The sequence below is a fragment of the Eretmochelys imbricata genome, chromosome 6 (genome assembly GCF_965152235.1).
Source record: "Eretmochelys imbricata isolate rEreImb1 chromosome 6, rEreImb1.hap1, whole genome shotgun sequence".
NCBI classification, from domain to species: domain Eukaryota; kingdom Metazoa; phylum Chordata; order Testudines; family Cheloniidae; genus Eretmochelys; species Eretmochelys imbricata.
The window spans coordinates 106559877-106583209 of record NC_135577.1 but is presented as its reverse complement, the minus strand read 5'-3'; the positions used below and the strand labels follow the sequence as shown (position 1 = coordinate 106583209).

Sequence of the window (23333 nt, the reverse complement as noted above, 5' to 3'; positions counted from 1 at the left end):
ATGAAGCACCTGATGCAAAGAAATGTTCTGTCTTAGTAAAACAATTTTATCAGTTTTTTAAAAAATACTTGAGAAACCACTAATAAGTCGTTTAAATTCTACAGAACTAAAATACTACTTAAAAATGTGAAGTGTCACAGTTACAGACAACAATTGATTCTTTTCAGAGTGCTGTTCCATGAATTCAGCAATGTTATTGCACACAAATTCACGCACCTGAAGCAGAAACTAAGGGTCTTTTAAATATTACTCCTACATTATCTGACTTTATACTCTTATGTAATTTTAATACCAATTCCGCTTAATGAGCACTAGATTTTTTAAATTTTTCTACTTGACACACCAACAGGATCTCTCACAATGCGAAATGAACCTTAGTAGTAAAAGATTTTTATAGTGAAGTGGACATACTTCTAGGTATTTAAAAACATTAATTTTCTAGTGATTTGTTGGAAGCTGCTCTTTAAAGGAGCTTTAAAGGCTTTTAAGAACAATTCTATGAAAACAGCTTGATAAATCTAAAATCCTTGATTGGTTAGTGAAGGATGCTTCATATTCCGATTATGAATCTCTTAAACAATTAAACCATCGTTACTGAAATCAGGATTTTAAATAAACTCAAGTCTATTAACTGTCCTTGTTTAGACAGGGTCAGTGAACGCAGATTGGAATTGAAGAGGAGGAGAAGGAAGGGAAATCAAGATAACCAGGATTTTGTGATTTTTAAGGAAGGATTTTGTGTTGCATAGCAGAGTGAGAAATAATTTAATCACAGGATATCGAGTATTTCCAGCTTTCCAGTGAGAGAGTATTAGTTTCTAGCCACTGGTGCTTCACAAAACATTGGATTTTAAAAGTTGTCATGGGTCCTATGACTAATAGCAAGTAACATCTTATTGTAATTTTCAATCCCTGATTTTCTTACATAATTCTTTTAACTTTACAGTGTCTTTGGTGCTTTACCATGAGGTTAGAAGAAAATAATAATCCAGCTATTACAACAATTTTTTAGCAGTGACACCACTATTGGGAAGTACAGTATATACCTGTCAGAAACATTTGAGTTTTCCTCCATTATGCCTCTTCCTGAGCAATTTTTTAAAAATCAAGACTACTGAATGAGGATTTAGTGAACTGCACTCCATTTTAAATATCCATAATCACATAAAAAGCCAAAAGCCATATATCCTGTTGTGCCTCTTTTATTCAGAATGTTTTGGAAAAAATATTGTAATGAACAATTGAGGGTACCGATCTGGACTTGCCTACTTTAAATAAGGTTTCTCCAAATCTAGGTTTAGTTATATTGAGTTAATAAATGTAAAGTCTTATTATGTGCACAAGATATATTAGTTTCCTTTTTTTTTTTATTTACTACAACTGATTTTGTTTACTGAAGTTTGTACAATGTGTTTAAAGTCATTGTATATGGAGAGTATTTTATTACCATACAGTTTTTATTTTTAAACGCTAATATGGAAAGAGTCCATCACTTTTGTCATGTAACTACATTCAGATGTTACACCATGTTGGTAACTTTTTGTTTGTTAATTTTTGTATGAGCACACCAGATGTGATGTTTTCTGTTGTCTCCTTAACACAGTTCTCCCATCTAGAAAATGGAAACAGTAACAAGTGCAAACAGCCTGAACTCTGGTCTCTCAAATTTGAAGTATTGGCAACTATTCAGACAAATCAGACAATCTTTTCTATTTTGAATCCCCTGCAATGCAGGATATATAGTAACCCCCGAAGTTCTCTAGAATATTTGGAATTCACTTAAATTAAAAAATCATTTGAGAGAAATTAACTGTCTATTCTGCTGCTGATGTATTGTTTACCAAGGTAATTCTCATTAATAGTGATACACATTTAAAATCTATGCATTTATGGGGTAAGAGTCAAACAGGTTTGATATTATTTTAAAAGGTGAACTTCAAGGCAGGAACCATGTCATCTTGTGTCTTGTAGAGCACCAAACATTTTAAAGTTTCAGCAATAAGAGGTTTGAACTGTACAAGGATAACCACCAAGGTTGAAAGAAATCTAGTTTTTAGATCAAAAGGTTTGGCCAAAGTAGCACAAGTTTCTTATTATTATTTCTTATTATTACTGATAATGCATTTGTATTTAGAGTTATTAAAAGTGACTAATCAAAGTTTTAAAAGACTAATATTTTTCTTTTATACATTGTAATTATTACTTTCAAAGTCCTCCCAATTCTGAATATTAATAGGCTTCCATGTACCACTCCATTGTCAAGAAATCAGGAAGTCAGTCATTTTAAGTAGAACCTACAAAGCTTGTGCACTCACTGCTTGCAGTGACTACATCCACTGCTATGCTGCTGTAATTACTGATGCCGATGCACATGCCAGGATATAAAACTATATTAAATAGGTCTTATTTCAAGTCAACTCAGCCCTGTTAGTGTCTGTTACCTTCAAAACTGGGAGAGAGTATTTGGCAAACTGAAAGGGGATGTACTTTCAGCCTTTTTAGAGGGCAGTGCTAACAACAACACAAGAGTGAAAACAAAAATTCACTTTCTAAAAAATGAAATCACCTTACAGTGTCCATTAAAAGCTTTCAAATTGAATCTCCAAGATACAACATAAAAGCTGTTCAGGTGTTTTAAAGCTTTTATCATCCAAAAGATACAGAAACAAAACACAGACACATTATGATGGTCATCAGTCTTTTTTTTAATGGGGGAAAACTGTATATTTCAATCTTGTTTAGATTAATACATAACCACCCAAAACAGGAACAAAATTGTAGAAAATATTTAATCTTAACTCCAAAAGTGGGTCTCCAACAAAATTGAGGGCAAATAAAATGTAGTCCATATATTTTAATAATCTGTATTTATTATAAATTACATTTTTCAGCAAATCCAGTATACATTTAAACAAGCTTCTCCCCTACAACCACAACATACCAGTAGGAACCCTTAAAATGTCAGTTAAACCTCAAGAATTCATTTCCTAGATTTCTCTTAAAAATAAATGTTTAAGGATAAAAATTCTGCAAACTTTTCCCTAATGTAACGACATTACACGGCAGTTAGAAATAAACTAGCTGCAATAAAGATGAATATATTCTGAAGCCTTGATCAGCTTTATTTCTTACTGAGGAAAAACTAGTAAAAACTTTAGTCGATTGAGCTGCCAAATGTACTAAAGGATATATTTTATTATTAAAATGTATGTTGTTTACCATTATGGTAAAAGAAATGCATCTTTCTAGTGGAACAGTTTTAAATATCTACTTTCTAGGGCTAATTTCCTCAAAAAATATTTTGTTTGTGGAGAGGCAGACTTCATTTTACTTGACTTGATTTTGGGTTCTATCAACAATAGCAGCTCACTACCACCACCTGGAACATTCACCAATTGGTCAAACCAACTTCTAACTCAAGTATCCTAGTTTTAACCTACTAATTCTATAGCTCTCCAGTAACATTCTGCATATCTGATCATAGTCTATTAAGGTGATCAATTATACTATGGAAAAGAAAAAAAGCAGTATAATTATGTTATTTAAGTCTCTTTCCTATAAAAAATGAAAGTACTGCAAAACTGATCTCAAAATTAACCAGGAGAAAAACCCTTCAACAAAACGGAGAACTTTCAAGTTTTTTTTTTAATTTTATTTTAAGGATATAGCACTTTAAAGGTTTCTAATGGAAGTGTTCAACCATACTTAACGCTACTGATGCAAGTGCCTGTCTATAAAGTACCATTTTTATTTTTTTTTTTTGTAAATGATAAGAAACTTAAACATGTCTGCCATGCCATAAAATACATACTTGTACTTTTGAAAGAAGTTTGGAGCTTCAAAAAGTTTGGACCACTCTGCCTTACTCAGCAAAATTTCATCTGTGATAGCAAGACCTGAATTATAAAAACACATTTAAATCCTTTTCACACAGTTGATCCACACCAAGTATCCACAAAAACAGTCCATAAACTAAACAAAGGTTATTTCAAGTTAACTGCTAATTTGCTCTTTTTTAATCCAATGGTCGTCTCATCCAACAAACTTTGCTCCCAGTGGTATTTTATATGTATCGTCATCAGCTACTCAGTGTGTGTTGTTACAAAGTTTCTTACAAGCTTAATTGGACCAGACTATTGTATTGCAAAGCTCTACTACACCACCAGAGAATTTTATTCTCTTCTGGTTCTTGTTCACTTTCCTGGAATAAGGCTGAACATGCCGCAGAGGAAATGTGCTAAACCCACGAAGGAAAGGAAAAGGTTTTCCTTATAGGGCTTAAATCCTCTTTGGGATGAGGGTTACGTGTTGGGACAGATGACTGTTAGAAATGGGAAAGTGAGCACAACATCCTGATGAGAATTATCAGTATTTCCCCATGTGCATCAAGGCCTTGCCTGGCCAAGACTGTCTCAGTAAATGTCCTTTGACTGTCAGAAGGTTTAACTCAACTGAGGCAAGGTACCATTCTCCTAATTTTCTTAAACAGCTAAGCATCCTGCCTCCTTAGCACCACTAGCACATGCCAGCAAAGATGACAGAATTGCACTGTAGTCCTCCACATGGTAATGCAGACTGTAAGACCACTGGAACAGCCTAGAAAGAACCAATTGTCAGGGTATGATTCCCATTTACAGAGAATGCTACTTTCCAATTAATAATGATCAATTTCTGGAAGGAAGAAATGGATTATTTATAAATATTTATAAATATCCATTAAATTTCCAAGTTACAGACAAAATATGAAGTAAAGAAGACTGACTGATTCAGTTGCTTTAGGAAGGATGCTTGTTGTCGTCAACTAATTATTCCAAAACAATGTTGTGCCTATGATGGAATTATTTTAAAGTCTTTTGGAATATATAAGAGCATAAGATAATACTTACCTTGTTTAAACTCCTCAACCATGACCATCCGTGTAGAAACGGACACATTGTAGGTAGAGTTCTGCTGTGGGTATGCTGGTGTAATTATAGGCATAAGATGGTACCTATCACTGGGATTTACCTATATATAACAACAGCCAATCAGTTTTCTTCAAGCACACACAAAATAAAAAAATTTGGAATTCTCTCTTTGCTAAAATGAATCTTAAATTCCAATGTAACAAATGAGATCTTAGTACACAAATTAGACTGAACAACTGTGCACAGAAGTGGAGAATACTCAAGAATAACATCTTGTCTGCATATTCCTACAAGTAAATTACATTGTGGAAGTTATTCCAAACTCAAATGGAACAGAGAAGATCATAAACTATCAGCATGCCTCACTATCGATACTGGGTAGTTTTTAAAGCTAAAAATACCAACTGAAATAGATAAGTGGTGAATTTATTATTACATCTGCAATGGAAGCTAGCCTGTGATCATACTGAAACACGGGTACCTCATTACCACATGAGCATCTTGGACACCTTCAGAGAAACAGCTGTGTTGAGACCCTTTGAAATATGATGTCTGATTTATTCCTATAACACTACTGAAAATAAAGAGCCAGTCTAAGAGGAAAGGCTCTGGGCATCCTGAGGGAAGTAGCTCTTGTGTTAACATATCCTTTATTAAAAAACAGCACATGGGGAAATAAAAGAAGGAAACAGCAAAGACAAAATCACATTTAAATAACGTTAAGCTAGTGATCTTGTGTTTTGTCAGGTTGTAAATTTGAAGTTAAGGTTCAAACCCTGTCCTTAACTTACCCTGTTTTGTTTAGTTACTACAGCACATATGGTTCGTAACATCACACACTGACCTCAAACCCCTACAACAGGAACAATAGGGTGACTTAAGAACATTGTTTTAATCTTACTTTACATCACAACCCAGACGTTATTTAAATGTAGACTTTTGTCAAAGCAAGCGGAAAATGTATTTAAAAACATAGGTCATGCAGTACAGCTTTCAAGCCTATTGTGCTCACACTGGCTCCCCCCCCCGAAGATGAACCCTAAGAACATTTCACTATTGGTGAAATAGTACATTTCCTATTTGACAATACCCCCTATTTACACCTTAAATAATAATGGTTTTATGTTTAGCATAGGATGTTACTCTGAGTCCTTACACGTTTTTCAACTTTTAAAGTGAAAAATATAAATCATGAAGATGCTACGAAGTAGAGAGGTCAAAATTATGGTAACTGAAAGAAAGGCAAAGTTAGTTTTATTTATTTATTTATTTATTTAATATTTGTATTCCCCTTTGGTCCAAAACACAAAGGACATATTATTGCAAAATTTACAACAAATGTACCACAGCAGTTAAAATACAATTTTGAAAATAAGTTAATCAATCACCCAGACAGTGAAATGTCATAAAGAAGTGTGATCTATGTTCTAACAAATTGCTTTAGTGTATGTATCTATTTATATAAAAATTGTACAGGGAGCATTTAGCAAGCATTTATTTAGATCACTTACTGCTGAAGTTGGACAAAAAGCACAGTTACTAAAAAATCTCGAGTTTAGATGTAGTTTACAGAATGTGAACTAATTATGTTCTGCACAGTATGGAAGAATTATAGATGAAGTTACCAGAAAGAAAATGTAATATCCACACATTAAGTTCATTTATAATCTAAAAATAAAGTGTCCCTGGGTTTCTTTAAGCAGTTGATTTACTCTACTGTACAGTGTAATTTATACTGGGAAAAAATAATACACTAACCCTTGGGTCCCATACAGGCAAATTAAGATTGCATTCTTCTGGCTGTTTCAATAGCACTGGATTTGGCCATTCCCTGTTTAAAAAGATTGTAGCACTGAATAAGACTAATGGACATAATGACTTATTCTGTAAAACACACAATACTTTTGAATGTGATCCTTCTTCATTTTGCCCTCCTGGCACAGCATCAGATGATTTTTTTTTCTCTCTTGAAGTCAAGTCAGTCTACTGTTGGTTTTTAGTAGCTGAGCTAACGACTTTACATGGATTTATAACAATTTGCTCCAATGCATCAGCACAAAGCAGTTTGTGCCTCTTAATTAAGGGAATGAAAAAAACAAGTAGCTGTAAAGCAAACTTCTTTAAATTGCTCTTCAAATATACTCAGACTTTAAGGTCAGAAGGGACCATCCTGATCATTTAGTCTGACCTGCACATTGCAGGCCACAAAACCTTGACCACTCTTGTAATAGACGCATAACCTCTGGCTGAATTACTGAAGGAATCACCTCTGCAAAGATGTACTACTAATTCTGTCTTCATGCTAGTTCTGTTCATCGACAATCTAGAGAAGAAACTATCAGTTGTGACTATGGTACACTGCTGTATGATTAGTTACTATGAACTACATGCATTAAATTTAAAGGTTTCTCCCATCCAGATTATTTAAGAAAAAGCATGCCGAATGAAACACTTTCTAAATGAAATGCAACACTTCTTCTCTTCAAGATGCCCTTAACCCTACAGAACACCGCCAATTAAGAAGTACATTTAATAGTCTAATAGCGACCAACTAGGTTTTCTTTAAATTAGTATTATAAAAATGAGAGTTACCTGCAATGGGGTTTTGCAATATTTGTGCATTATGCTCTTGGGCACGGCACATGATCAACAGTTTTTAAAGTCCTCACATAAAACTGGCAATGCATATGCTCTGAGTGTACAGTACCCTATAAAAAGGGGGTTTCAATCAATCTGCTGAATCAGCATCATGTGACATGAGGTCAACAACTTTCTATTTAGGAATCAACCCCCTAAAAATACTAGAGACTATGAAGCCACGGACTTTCAGAAAAAGTGAACAGTAATAATGATCTTCATGTTAGCAAGTTAAAGCAGACATGCTGAATTTAGTATCTAGTTGTCATTTTGTACAAAGATTTTAGAAAGTCTCCCTCAACATCTCACACGAGGGAACACATAGCTCAAGGTTACAGATACAACCCTTCTGGAAAATTTTAGGCAACTATTCTATGCAAGTTACATGTTTTGCCAAATTTACTTTGCATTTTAATGAACAATCCCCTTGCATACTACCACCATTCCTTTAATGTCTCAGAATATACAGTAATTCTTCAACATTTTCGTGCTCTTTCTGATTTAGGACTATGCAAGGGTCACATCTGAAAAGTAACAGAGGTCCTGAGTTACCACAAATGTTTTAAAACCTTCCAGTTAAAAATCTGCAAAATTTTGTTGTGTTTGTGGTTTTTTAAAAGGCTAAACAGTAGTATGTCATATAACCTTTAACAAAAGGCTATGTTGTCTAGCTCATCAGATAACACAATTCACTAACACGGAGGCAGCAATATACTTTGTAAACTACCAACTTAACCTGACACCAGCTGAAGAAATGCCATAGAAACAAGACTAAAATTCAGTGTCTACAAACAATTTTATTTTAGTGTAATCTAAAATTAAAACATACCATTTAGAAAATACCAAGAAAAATTTATGTACAAGAGTTGATGCTATTGCATTTGGATAAAGCTGGCAAGTTCTTGCTACTAACATAGCCCAGGAAACACCACCAAGGAAACCTAGTATATTGGAATAGATGTTGTGGCCTGTTGATGCAGGGGGGAAAAAGACAGAAGAAGAGAGTTAGTCATCATCATCAGTTGTCACTGATAAGAATTTATCGAGAACCTGTTTTCTGAGACTAAACTTACGTTTTGCCCACAGTTTGATAGCTCTCAGTGTTAACCTGAAGTTGTCGATGTTTGGTACTAGATGTAAAATTTCATCGGTTACCCTGCAACCTGGCCAACAGAAAGCACTTGTTACCTCTAATGGTTAACGATAAAGAATCTGCCCTCACCCCACCTTCAAATCTAACAAAGATCAGCACAACAAGAAATTACATTTCACACTTGGCTCACTTAAGTTTTGAATGTGAAAAGGGTGTTTGCTTTTAATATATTTTCATATGCTTTTTATTATGTTGTACAGCAGCAGCATTTTGGGGAAGAAAGGATAATTCATATAAAAATTAGGGCTGTCAATTAATCGCAGTTAACTCACGCAATTAACTCAAAAAATTAATCACACTTAATCACAGTTGTAATTGCACTTTTAAAGAATAGAATACCAACTGAAATTTTGGAAGTTTTTCTACATTTTCAAATAAATTGATTTCAATTACACCACAGAATACACAGTATACAGTGCTCGCTTTATATTATTTTTTATTACTAATATTTGCACTGTAAAAATGATAAAGTGTTATTCAATTCACCTACTACAAGTACTGTAGTGCAATCTCTATCATAAAATTGCAACTTACAAATGTAGATTTTTTTGTTACATAACTGCACTCAAAAACAAAACAATGTGAAACTTCAGAGCCTACCAGTCTACTCAGTCCTACTTCTTGTTCAGCCAATCGCTAAGACAGGCAAGTTTGTTTACATTTATGGGAGATAATGCTGCCTGCTTCTTATTTACGTCACCATAAAGTGAGAACAGGCGTTCGCATGGGCGTTTTGTAGCCGGCATTGCAAGGTATTTTACGTGCCAGATATGCTAAACATTCGTATGTCCCTTCATGCTTCGGCCATCATTCCAGAGGACATGCTTCCATGCTGATGACGCTCATTAAAAATAATACGTTAATTAAATTTGTGATTGAACACCTTATATAGTAGTCTTGGATGATGACTCAGCACATGTTCATTTTAAGAACACTTTCGCTGTAGATTTGACAAAACACAAGGACTGTACCAATGTGAGATTTCTAAAGATAGCTACAGCACGTGACCCAAGGTTTAAAAAACTGAAGTGCCATCCAAAATCTGAGAGGGACGAGGTGTGGAGCATTCTTTCAGAACTCTTAAAAGAGCAAAACTGCAGAAACTACAGAATCCAAACCACCAAAAAAGAAAATCAACCTTCTGCTGGTGGCATCTGACTCAGGTGATGAAAATGAACATGCGTCAGTCCGCACTGCTTTGGATTGTTTTCAAGCAGAACCAGTCATCAGCATGGATGCCTGTCCTCTGGAATGGTGGTTGAAGCACAAAGGGACATATGCTAAACATTCGTATCTGGCACGTAAATACCTTGCAATGCTGGCTACAAAACTCCCATGTGAACGCCTGTTCTCACTTTCAGGTGACATTGTGAACAAGAAGCGGGCAGCATCATCTACTGCAAATGTAAACAAACTTGTTTTTCTGAGCAATTGCCTGAACAAGAAATAGGACTGAGTGGACTTATAGGCTCTAAAGTTTTACATTGTTTTGTTTATGAATGCAGTTATTTTTTGTACATAATTCTATATTTGTAAGCTCAACTCTCATGATAAAGAGATTATACTACAGTATTTGTATTAGGTGAATTGAAAAAACAAACACTTTTTGATTTTTACAGGGCAAATATTTGTAATCAAAAATAAAAATACAAAGTACACTTTGTATTCTGTGTTGTAATTAAAATCAATGTATTTGAAAATGTTAAAAACATCCAAAAATAAATGGTATTATACTATTGTTTAACAGTGCGATTTATTGCACTATTCATTTTTTTAATCGCTTGACAGCCCTAATAAAAATTAATACAACATACAAAAAGGGTGGTACCTGCATAACAGCAGTGTACAAACACAACAGAAATATGAAGAACAGAGATGTTGCACACAGACTTCTTATAACTAGGACCAGATTTTTATGCAATTCATTGCTACGGAATTTGACATAAAATTGGACTGCAGAATATCAACAATAGTGTTGAAAAATTAAGCTTATAGCCCTGATGGTTGTGAAATCTTCCAAACACGTACCGTTGCAGTGGTGAGTTTGTAAAGGAACAGCATCAAACAGCTCAGAGATATAAACTATACCATTAACTCAATGGAGTGCCAACTCTAAAGCTTATGGATGCATTATAGTACTAACTTTAACAGCTTCACCGATTTTAGCAAAACTTCTCCAGTTAACGTATGGTGGCAACTATTGCTGTTTAACTCAGGGAGACAGCTAGTTGGTGGGAGCCAGGAGTTCAGGGCCCCTTCCCAAGACATTTCACACAAGCAGAAGGCACAATGGTGCTGAAAATTTGAAGGCCAAATAAAACTGACTTTAATAGAACAAGGAATACTGTCCTGATTACATTTTTATTCTGTACTTAACTGAATAAAATGCCTACTTTTTAAATTTACTTGAAGCAGTCAGAAGTTCCAATTTGCCACAGAAACCAAAGAGCCCTCACTTCAGTTTTTATGCCTATTTTGTGACAAAACATGTGACCCTGAGTACAGAGTTGCAACACAGTTGCATTATATAAAAATGCAATTTTCATCTACACTTACATTTTGAGATGTCAATGAAAATGCTTATTTCACACCTCAGAAGTTAGATCAACTATAAAAACTTGCCAAATTTACTGAGGGTCTGACAGGACCTGGCAAGTAATCCTGATACTAGATAGCCCTCAAATCAGTAGTGTTTTGACATTCCTATTTTGCCATGGAAGAGACTGCTATATTTATTTATTTCATGTATAAGTGGCTAGTGCTCTTGGTGAGAAATCCACAACCAACCCAATTTCAAGTTTCTAGGCTTTGATGTTTCAGATATGATTTGACAAGAAGGCAAAAGAATCTGACTAACAAAAAGAACAGCCAATTTTTCAAAATGTCATATAGTATTGGCTTGGACAAGTTACTTTAAATCTAAGCAAGTTGAGCCACCATGAGTTCACTTAAACTTTGCAACTCAGCTACATACCTATTGAACTGCCTCTCCTCCGCACACACCATTTGAAACTAACTTGACAGAGAAACCGATACTTAAAAATTCAAAGTTGTATACATACCGTTAAGACTTCGTATGCATCTAATGTCTAAATTTTTAAGTAGGCTATCATCTCGAAGGTCCAAATCCTCAGGAATAGTTTGCAGTGCTAATCTTGCAAACAAAATATCAATCTAAAAAAAAAAACAAAAAAAAACAAAACAAAAATTGACTTTTAACCCTCAATCAAGTTATTTAGTGCATTATTTTAATCAAGTTTTCTACCATGAAGAAAAAGCACTTATTCCCTTTAGGGTAATAAATCTCTTTCCACAAACTAAATGGCCTAAGCCTGAATGTGTTTACCCCTAATAAGTGTTAAAAGAAATGCTCTCAGCATCCGCCCTGCTTCCTATGATATTACCTCAAAGTCAACTCTAGGATGCAAGAAACGACCCAATTCATCTAGTCTGAGGTTGAATAGGGAAACCGGTCGGAGTCAGTTTTCCTTGCAAATACTACTGAATTGCAGAAAAGAAGTGAATAAATTTGCCTGGCACTGAACTTGCTGAAGCTTACATGTTACTAATTAAGGCTATTGATTTGTCATGGCTATAATTCCCGTGACTTTTAAACTTTTTTTGTTTGTTTGTTTAAACAGAAAAAAGTCACGGTCTGAAATCCTGGCAAACCATCAAATGAATAAGTTTGCATGGTTTGTTTAAAAAAAACACGAATTTGGCACTATATGTAGTGTCGTGGTATACATATTTTCAGCGTGTTTAAACTGTAAGTATTATTAAATAGATTTGATAAAAGATCTCTGGAGGCAGCAGAGTTGGATTATCATCAATAAAGGAAGCTGATGGGTTGATAGGTGGTCAGAGAGGAGACTACTTTTAAGGGATGTAAACCACTCACTCCTGTTTTTTCAGTAACTAAACTGAAAATACCATACCTAAGATATAAATCTAGCAAACTATCTTTTACAAAATATTATTTTCTCTGTTTTTAATACATCTTATCTTGATTACAATTGCTTGTGCCCATACAATATCATCCCCTAACAACCAAAAGTCCTGTAATTTGTAAGGAATGGTGCTGAAAGACCATGAATTTCTGGAAACCCCCACCATCTCTGTTAAGAGCCCTAGAAAAAGGCAACCACCACGCGCAAAAAGTTGTGTTTCATTAAAGTAGGTAAGCAGAAAGGGAGAAACCAAAAGACCAAGGCAAAGACAGGAGCTGGCAGTGTTGTTCGTAGTAGAGTGAAACTATTGGGACCAAAAGGATCACCTTAATTTTTGAAGTAATTTTGAGTTTGAAGACTGGACAATTAAGGGTTAATTTTTGCTAGTACTAATTAAAAAAAACAACAATTTTTCATTGACTTGCAGACAAAGAGTATTCTATTAGTACTAATACTTGCAACATTCAAAAGGTAGCTTTGTCTGATCAGCAGTTCACACAAGCAGGCCCCTTGACATATAACTCTAATAGGAATTACACACACATCATGGGGAACCTTAGAAGTGTTAACGTTTTGATTATGATTATAGTAAAACAAGACTCAAAGACAGCTGGCTAAACCTTACCTCTATCCCATCAAAACACAGTTTGATAACTGGGACAAATGCCTCTTCAACAGCCTGGAAAAATAAACATTCAGTATTATTTTCAACATGGAAAAGAGTATCCACAAATAACACAATGACAAATTTAAATGATTACTTCGGCATTAGAATTTATATTGACATTTCTTCTCCTTCAGACTCAAAATGATTGCAATAAATAGAAGTAACTGACAAAACTTAATACACAATAGAAGTTGGATGCTACCATTTTAATAGATAAGTTGTAGCTATTTTCAGTTTATGTGAACTAAAACCGTGGCGTGAATCTTGTGGGATTTGACTGTAGTCTTTCCTACTCTTAACAGATGTAAACCACTTTTGCTTTACTTATTCTGTTCACTAATTTTACATCATCATTTGTGTCCTAACAACTCTTTGTTAGAGGACCAACATACCCTTAAGTCTTTTACTTCTTCCTGTAGTTTCAGTTTTTCATAAAATGAAGTGAAAAAGTCGCTCCTGTCAACATGCCTTGGTGCAACACATAATGCATCAATATCAGCTCCTAAAACACATGTTCATAAACACCATGAGGCTACAGACACTCTATACAAATACACAGAGAATACTAGCAATAGCCTACAACATAACATTCTAGCAACAAAGGAAAATGCAACAGTCATCCTTCATACAGCTATAATCTAAGTACAAGATATTTCAAGATGTGCTCCAAAAGTAACAATGAATGTGTCTTTTTACAACCACTGGACACATTGAAAATACCTACATATATATCTCTGGTAAGGGAGGTTTACAAAAGTTTTCAGTAACTGTACATTAAAGCCCCGAGAATCCAGATATACCCATTCCTCGTACAAAAAAATTATATGCATCTCTGTGACTTCAGCCCTTCTCCCTCCCAGACCTTGAACAGAAAGGGTTCAAGGTATCTTATTTTGAACTGATTCTCCCTCCTTTTAAGGCATTATATGAAATTACATACTTACCAGAGCCACATGATGCTTCAAAACCAAAGTAACATTTCTAATGTCTTACCTATGACATTTTATAAATACTTCATTAGGTCAGATATATAATTTTTTTCATAATTAGCAAGGTAAATTTTACCTTTTGTGTGCACCCCTAGTCGGTAGGATCCAAACGTAAAAATTTTTCCTCCAACATTTTCTATTACGGATTGTGGAAGATTCTAATGGAACAAATATACAACTAGTTATTTTATAAGCAAAGTATATTCAGACAATGGACAACAGTTACAAGAGAACATAACAATGCAAACAAAAGTAATTCAGAAAATAGATGTTAAATTGCATAGATTAAAGCTTATTCCTGTTAGGATAGTTTGTTCTCATTTTAAATAAATACACCAACACCCAGAAGTTATCCAATCAATTCTAGGTCACAATAATGGAATTTGGTGGCAGACAAAGGTAATAATTTGACACTCAGGAACCATGCATATGACGTGACAAATATATATACACTATAGTGCTAGAAATTCGATTAGTTGTAATCATTTGGTTACCTGTGAATCAACAGTCAAAAGACAGTTTCTGGACACGGGGTGTTCTGCTTAAGCTTGCTGTAGTAACTTATTTAGCACATTTGAGACAGAGAGGAACTTAGTCTATTGCATAAAGACTGAGGTGTATCTAATCTGGTATGCATGAAAACATTAATTATGTTTATTATACGGTTATTTCCTTCAACTGTGATTTACTTCTAGGAAACTTACTAAATATAAATGTATCCAAGACAAAAATCATCAACAAGATGGACAAGTATAATATTTAAAACTACCAAATCCATGCAACCTAAGCCCCACTTGCCAATTTTGGTTTTAAAATAAAAGTGAAAAATGAATGTAAAGGTTTTCCCCTTCTGTTTAATGTGTGAGTAGACATTCACACAAGGAAAACCTAACTATACAGAGAAAACAGTAAAATCAATTACACACAAAGTAAGTTGAAAAAAGGCTTTTAGTTATAGTAATCTTTGGTCTTAAATATATTATGTAAAAATTCACATAGAAATGTGATTTTCAAGTTCATATCTCTAAGAACTTGAAAATGAGAGCAGCTTAAAAAAATATGGCCTGACAATTTAAAAGAGTGTTTTAAAAAAATTTAAAAACCCATTATTGCGCTAAGAAAGTAACAATGAAAATAGTAATTAGATGTCAATTTAAATAAGTTCTGAAGAGTTAAACTTCATAGAAAAAGTTAAAATGGCTCAATGTAAACAATAAGATCTTATATTTTGCTCTACCTATCAAAATATATTTATCTGTCTCAAAAGAACTTTATTACTCCCGACCACAGGTTCAAATGACCAAACAAAACTATGTTGATAATTAAGCTTGAAGTTAAAATTCAGTTTTTAATAAGAATATATAATAAATTCCAATCCCACTTTAGTAGTTGAATAGCTCCCCCCTCTGATTTGAAAATTAAGCAGCAGCTAAAGATAAATCTCTCCACATCCATTAACACAGACGTTTCAGTCTTGCACACCTATCTAGTAAGTGTTTACTAGAAGTGACATCAAGAACATCCAGAAAGAAATGAATCTTACTTTTATTTTCTAGTGAGATAAGACTCAACAGATTAAGTGAAATACATCTCTTGAACTAGGAATACATGCTAGAATTATCTTGTATGCAAGAAATTTTAATACAAGTAACTCTACAAGGAAAATACATCCATACCTTGATTTCACTGATTTCCTGTATCCATTCCTTTACCAGATTATTTAACTTCCCCAAAATTAGAATCCTGTATTGATACATGAGAATTCAAAAATAATAAAATTATAGCAAACTAATTGCTTTATTAAGATTTTGATCACCATTACAATAAAAAGTTAAATAGAGCACATTGGAAGTCTAACAGCAGCAGATCTTATCTGTTTTAATACAGCTACAGAAATGAATACAGTCTGCAAATATTTCCACTATTTTTGTTACTCCAGTTGAACAAACAAATATCTCGTAATCTGAGCCAATAAGGGCTCTTTGGGATACATGTATGCATGAACTGTGCACACATTTTAAGCGTGTGCTTCCCAAAGATGTGAACTTTCTATCATTTGCTCAGGTTCACATGTTTTTTGCAGTAATGAACAGTAGAAAGACATCTGTTTCAGAAAGTTTTAACAGGAAATGTATAGAGGAAAGTAAATGGGACTAATACATAAACTAACACTGCCAAATGCAAAGACTAGCCTTAACTTAGGGACACTAAAAAACTGTTAGAGCTCTGCATTCTGAGGGATTTCTCACTGATTCCTACTGTTGAGAAAAAAGAATCCAGACACTTTCAATAAGGTTAATTATTAATTTTGAAAACTAAATTTAAACATGATTTTTCATTACACTGAAATACTCTTTAAATTAATATTAGAAAGCAACTACTGCAACATTCACTCACCTGCGCTGCAGTTCCTCCTCTTCTTCAAACACACCGAAGGGCTTTAGGGTATCAATTAATTTCTGGGTAAGTAGACAGTCAATCTCCTTGGGGGCAGCCAAACTGATAGGTGAGGTAATGCCATAATGCTTCTGTAGCTGCTGTGTTTGTTGTGATCCCTGGGTTGTAACTGGACTAAAAAATAATTAGATAAAATTACTGTCAGAAACATGAAAGAAAATAGCAGAAGTTGTCATCATCGAATAACCAGCACAAAGACAGATCAATGAAAAAACAGGATAAATCTCTTATTTGCAGCCATTATATCACATAACCAGAATAAGTTGTGACTTTAAGGTGAGTTTATGTAATGATTTTAATCTACTCTTGATCAAGGTGTGATCGTTACTGTGAAAAGTTACTATAAAATGTCACCTTACTCAGATCTGGTCCCTAAATATTTTGGTTTACAACTAACTTATGTTGATTTTAAAAGTAATGTACATGTCCACCAGTATAATTACATCAATTTTAAAACAATTGTAATTAAACCAGTGCAATTTGCGTGCATGGACAAGGCCGCAGTGATGTTAAGAATGCGAGAAATTTGCCATCAGGAACAGTTTTAAGATGATAATGTATTTCAGAATCAGGGAAAAAAATACAACTTCAGAAGAGTTCTAAAAAACAAAATCAAGAACCAATTAATTAAATTTGAGCTGATTATGTAAAAGTTAATTTAAAAGAAGATCTAGTTTTATTAGATACAGAAATTGTTTGATAATTGACCTATAAAGAAAATCCTGAAATACATAACTATCCTTGAGTGCAGATGACTGAAGTTCCTTAAAAACAGTCATTCAGATTAAAATTAGTGAACAGAATTAATATTTTTGACCAAAAATGGTTATATCTAAAAAACAGAACAATGAGTAGCGAAAAGATGTTTTGACTAAAATATTATTCTCAAGACAAACAGCAGCTCAACAGCAGACTTCAGGAACTCTTATTTAGAAGCCAAAAAGTTGACAGGCTACAAGAGGTACACTAACATTTTTGTTAAGTATTTAGCCATCAAATTTCTCTGGATATGATTAACTTCTTCCAGATTATATTATAGTAAAGTTGACAGCATCCACTAAAGTTAAGTTGCAATATGTTTTCCCTTAGAGCCCAGCCCCCATGTTCCCTCCTTTTCCAATTGCTCATAACTTGAGAAATGAACGTTTGCATTGAAAGTTTTCCTTGGTTCACTTCAGCACAAGTTAATTTTTGAAACAGTAAGCTAAATGTTTGGGAAATGTTGTTACACAGGTAGAACTCAAACAGTTTCATCAAACGTTTTACACTTGCATAACCAGACAATGACTACAAGTTTGATCAAAATTGATTTGTACAGGTCTCACTGAAATCTAAGAAAAAAGCCCACCTTGAAGGAAACTGTTTGTGGGTTTGAAATTATGAGCATTGAAAGTTTACTCACATATGCATATAGAATTTTCAGATAGGACTATTTGCTTCGTCTACAGTTTCAAACAGGGATTCTCAATCCATGCCACCATGCACAACGCTACAACCAGCCATAATTTTTTGCTGCCAATTACGTAGATCACATTCCAAAATCATTTGCAGCCACAATTTCTAATTTTATAAATCTAAAATATAAAGTAACAGTTTAAAAAAATTTTAAGTACTGATAGGTTGGAGGATGAGAAGAACAAAGAATGAATAGTGGTGCATGCAGGAGAAAGGGAGGCATGAAGAATTGTAACAGGGGCTAGTAACAGTAGCAGGAAAAAAGCCTGAGTCAGCGTGGAGTGGGTGCTGTCAGCAGAGCACCTCCACACACAAAAGCTCTCTCCTAAATCATCATTTTTACCAGATGACTGGAGGGTAGCTAATGCAACACCTGTTTTTAAAAAGGTGTTCCAAAGCCAATCCTGACAGCTACAGGCCTCTAAGACTAACTTCAGTACCAGGCAAATTGTTTGAACCTATAGTAAAGAACAGAATGATCAGACACAAAGGAGCACCATTACGTTGGGGAAGAGTCAACACAGCTTTTGTAAAGGGAAATCATGTCTCACCAATCTATTAGAATTCTTTGAGGGATTCAACAACCATGATCCAGCTGAAATAGCATACTTGAACTTTCAGAAAGCTTTGAAAGGTCCCCCAGCAAAAGCTCTTTAGCAAAGTAATCAGTCATGGGCTAAGAGGGAAGGCCCTCTTATGGATCAGTAACTGGTTAAAAAGACGAAACAAATGGTAGGAATAAATAATCAGTTTTCACAATGGAAAGCAGAAATAGTAGGATTCCCCCAAGGATATGTACTGGGACTAGCACTGTTCAACATACTCATAAATGACCTGGAAAAGGGGGGTAAAGAGTGAGGTAGCAACGTTTGCAGACAACACAAAATTACTCAAGATAGTTAAGTCCAAAGCGGACTGAGAAGAGTTACAAAGCGATCTCACAAAATTGGGTGACCAGGCAACAACAACAACAACAAAAAAAAAAAAATCACAGATGAAATTCAGTCTTGATAAATGCAAGTAACGCATATTGGGAAAACAATCCCAAATATATATACAAAATCATGGGGTCTAAATTAGGCATTACCAGACATGAAAGAAATCTTGGAATCATCAAGGATAGTTGTCAAAAACAGCTACTCAGTGTACAGCAGCAACCAAAAAAGCTAACAATGTTAGGAACCATTAGAAAAGGGAGAGAAAATACGACAAACTATCATGCCACTATATAAATCCCTGGTATTCCCACATCTTGAATACCGTGTGCAGTTCTGGCTGCCCCATCCCAAAAATATATTAAAACTGAAAAAGGTAAAGAGAAGGGCAACAAAAATGATTAGGGGAATGGAACAGCTTCCATATGAGGAGAGATTAAAAAGACTGGGATTGTACAACTTCGAAAAGAGAGAATATGATGGAGGTCTATAAAATCATGAATGTGTGGAGAAAGTGAAGAGAGAAGTGTTATTTACCCCTTCATATAACACAAGAATCAGGGGTCACCCAATGAAATGAATAGGGAGCAGGTTTAAAACAAAAAAACGAGGTGCTATTTCACATAACAATCAATTTGTGGAACTCGTTGACAAAAGGTGATCTGAAGGTCAAAAATGTAACGGGCTTCAAAAAAGAATTAAGTAAGTTCATAGAGGATAAGTTCATTGATGGCTATTAGGCACGGTAGTCAGAGACTCAACCCATACTTTAGGTGTCTTTAAACCTCTGAACTGCCAGGACCTGGAAGTGGACAACAGGGGATGGATCACTCCATAAGCCCCCCTGTTCTGTTCATTCCCTCTGAAGCATGTGGCACTGGCCACTGTCAGTAGACAGAATATTGAGCTATACGCACAGCTGGTCTGACCCACATGGTCATTCTTATGTTGTCATAGTGATGCAGGCAGGAGTCACACTGCTGTTGGTCTTCAGACTGGCTGCAGCATCCCTGCTTCTCAGCCTCCTGTTCCCTGTTTTCAGGTAGGCTGTAGACCAGTCCAAGAGGCAGGATACCTTAGCCACTTCTATGCCAATAAAGGGCTCTCTGTGTAGGAGTCCTCATGCGACCCCACTGTGGAGTCAGCATTGAGAAGGGCAGCATAAATTGTTTTACCTGGTGTTTGTGGGTGGGAGAAGTAGCTTTAATTGGAAGCTCCAACTTCAAACTCAGAGGAGACCAGGATCTTCAGTCACAAGAGGTCCCGACAAGCAAGGGGCATGTGATTTCGTGAAACTGGAAAAGTTTTCCTGATAATTAGATGTATTGCCTGGACCAGTAAGCATTGGGTACATTTTTCAAGCTTAGTATTTGATCTACAGAGTAATGGAGCGTTTAGGCTCTGATGCAGAGAATGGTTTAGCAATCTGCTCATCACATTTGGCATCATGGGCTCACGGAAGTCAAGGTTAAAGTCTTGTAGACAATACTGGCTCTGGCCTTCATTCTTAAATTATATAAATTGAGTTCCATGCAGTTTATTGCATGGATAGTATTATCCCCACAAGACATTTAAAAAAAAAAAAAAAAAGAGTAAAGCCCTGTCCTTTCTGTATGGACATTGAAGAGTCTATCATGGATGTTGTAAGAACAGAAACCTGCTCCAGGGGTACTGTACAATCCTCCAGCTCTCCACAACTGTTACATCTGATGCTCTAGTTCGCAGCTTTCCTCCACTGGAGAAACTGGTGCATAAGCATCACATGTTACAATATACTGTTCTTATCTGGGACACATTTAATCAGGAGAACTTTAGTGGGACATCTCCCAGGAAACTGACCTAGCCTAATTACCTTTTATTATCATGATTTGTCTCAGTTGGGACAGTATTAATAACAGTAAACTTTCAGAAATAAAATTAATCCAAATCTTGATGAATTTTGGGACGTGCTGAAAGATCCTCCTCTTCAGTAAAACACTTCTACCATAACTGGCAAGATGATTAATACCCTGCAAGCAGTCTCTCCCAGGAGCACAGCAGGAGCAGAAATCTCGAAGTTCACTAGGGATTTTCACCATGCTGATTTAGTTTATAGTGTTTAAATACTACAACGATAAATACTAAAGAAAATCCCAAGGCCTTGCCTCCACTAGAGAAGTCAACAGTTAAGTGATCTGTTCCTGCAGGGGTTCTCAAACTGGGGGTCGGGACCCCACTGGGGGTTGCGAGGTTATTACATGGGGGTGGGGGCATGAACTGTCAACCTTCACCCCAAACCCCGCTTTGCCTCCAGCATTTGTAATGGTGTTAAATATATAAAAATGTTTTTTAAATTTTTTAGGGTGGGGTGTCACACTCAGACTTGCTATGTGAAAGGGGTCACCAGTACAAAAGTTTGAGAACCACTGTGCTACTGCATCCACATAAACACAAACAGTTCAGTGTGTCCACATTAAACATGCTGAATTAATTTAAGAATTTTTGCATGTCTACCCTGCTTCAACAGGAGCACTACTCTAAACAATCTCAGGCTATGTCTACACTAGAGAGCTGTACCGATGCAGCTGCGCCGCTGTAAAATTTCTCATGTAGCTGCTCTATGCCAACGGCAGAAAGCTCTCCGGCTGCCATAACTGTGCACACTAGAGCTTATGCCCACGTAACTTGTGTTGCTAACGGGGCGGAATATTTACAACCCGAGCCACATAAGTTTTGCTGACATAAGTGGCAGTGTAAACATAGCCTCAGTAACAATTTCCTCTAGGTACCTATGCCACAGTTCCCAGCACAGCTTCCAGAAGCAGTGAATTCCAAGAGATTTCAAAAGACTAAAGGTGAATTGTGGGGCTGTAATGGAAGAACTAGTTGAACCATACCAGCAATTCTGTCCCCTCAAGCCCCTGTCTACATTAGAAAATTAAGCTGTTTCAACTACATATGCTCGGGGTGTGAAAAATCCACACCCGAGTGACACAGTTAAACCGATCTAACCCTCATTGTTCTTTCCCTGACCTAGGTACTGTGTCTCAGGGCTTGTCTACACTTACATTTTATAGTGCTCTAACTTGCTGGCTCAGGGGTGTGAAAAATCACACCCCTGAGCACAGCAAGTCTGAGCACTTTAAAGCACTAGCGTAGACAGGCTCCGAGCACTGGGAGCACGGCGCTAACCCCTCATGGAGGTGGAGTATCAGAAACGCTGGGAGAGCTCTCCCTCAGCGTTCACGCCCGACCACACTTGCACTTCAAAGCACTGCCGCGGGAGCGTTCCAGCAACAGCGCTTTGAATTTTCCAGTGTAGCCATACCCTCAGAGAGGTGGATTACCTACAGCAATGTGAGAACCCAAGCTGTTGGTGTAGGTAGTGTGTACACTGAAGCACTACAGAGGCACATCTGTGCCGCAGCAGCATTTCAAGTGTAGACAAGCACCTAGTATTCCCACACAAGCTTAAGGGGTATGCCTTCCTGAGTTTTTGTGGTTCACAAGCTGTCAAGACAGATTCAGAATTTTACTAGCTTCAATAGCAATTATTAGCTTTTTTTAAAACCCCATAAAATACAACAAAAGTAAATGCAATATTAATGTTGAAAAATCAAATGTCAAGAAACACAGAATCATGGTTAAAAGTGAAGATGACTTGACAAAAATTGGTCATCCCTCTTCATTCCACTCCCCGAACAATATATGTTCTGCTTGGGTTTTTAACCACATCAGGAACATCAACTCGTTTTCCCTGGTTCTCCTCATTAATTTTTTTTGGGGGGAGGAAGGGGGGGAATTGAGGGAAAAGAGGAGGTGGTCTGTGTTTCACTGTTAGCTCTCTGATTGATGGGGCAGGACATCCTTCATCCAACATATTAGCCACTGAAGTTATGCATTAACAAAAAGTTTTTAAACAGTGACTAAAACTCCCTTCCCAACTGCTCAACTTTCACTCTTCTCAACTGTGATGTCACACTAGTGCTAGTCATTGTAAAGTCTTCCTCACTAGACAAGGCATGCCTACCTAAAGGTTTTTGGGTTTTTTAAACCTTTATTATATGTCATAGAAAACAAGGTACAGTTTTTATTTTGCCCATCACCTCAACTATGTTCTGTTTGAATTTGTTCTCTAATAAGAGATGTGTCTGATCCTTTTTTTTTCTTTTTTTGGGGGAGGGGTACGGCGGAGGAGGGGGTA

At 35.7% G+C, this 23333-nt stretch overlaps 1 protein-coding gene across 4 annotated transcripts in view; it reads right to left on the bottom strand.

The window, feature by feature from the left end:
* Positions 1 to 23333, bottom strand: part of PAPOLA (poly(A) polymerase alpha) — a 97634-nt gene that overhangs the window by 50500 nt on the left and 23801 nt on the right. For 2 of the 4 annotated variants that reach the window (XM_077819336.1, XM_077819337.1), the window contains exons 2-12: positions 16701 to 16874; positions 15980 to 16046; positions 14380 to 14461; positions 13707 to 13816; positions 13273 to 13326; positions 11760 to 11871; positions 8618 to 8707; positions 8374 to 8512; positions 6666 to 6738; positions 4887 to 5007; positions 3812 to 3896 (exon numbers count right to left, since the gene is read on the bottom strand). In XM_077819336.1, coding sequence (XP_077675462.1) covers positions 3812 to 3896; positions 4887 to 5007; positions 6666 to 6738; positions 8374 to 8512; positions 8618 to 8707; positions 11760 to 11871; positions 13273 to 13326; positions 13707 to 13816; positions 14380 to 14461; positions 15980 to 16046; positions 16701 to 16874 — 1107 coding nt within the window. Of the gene's footprint in view, positions 1 to 3811; positions 3897 to 4886; positions 8069 to 8373; positions 8513 to 8617; positions 8708 to 11759; positions 11872 to 13272; positions 13327 to 13706; positions 13817 to 14379; positions 14462 to 15979; positions 16047 to 16700; positions 16875 to 23333 lie in introns of those variants that run through there. The other 2 variants (XR_013346427.1, XM_077819338.1) reach the window with 2 other exon arrangements.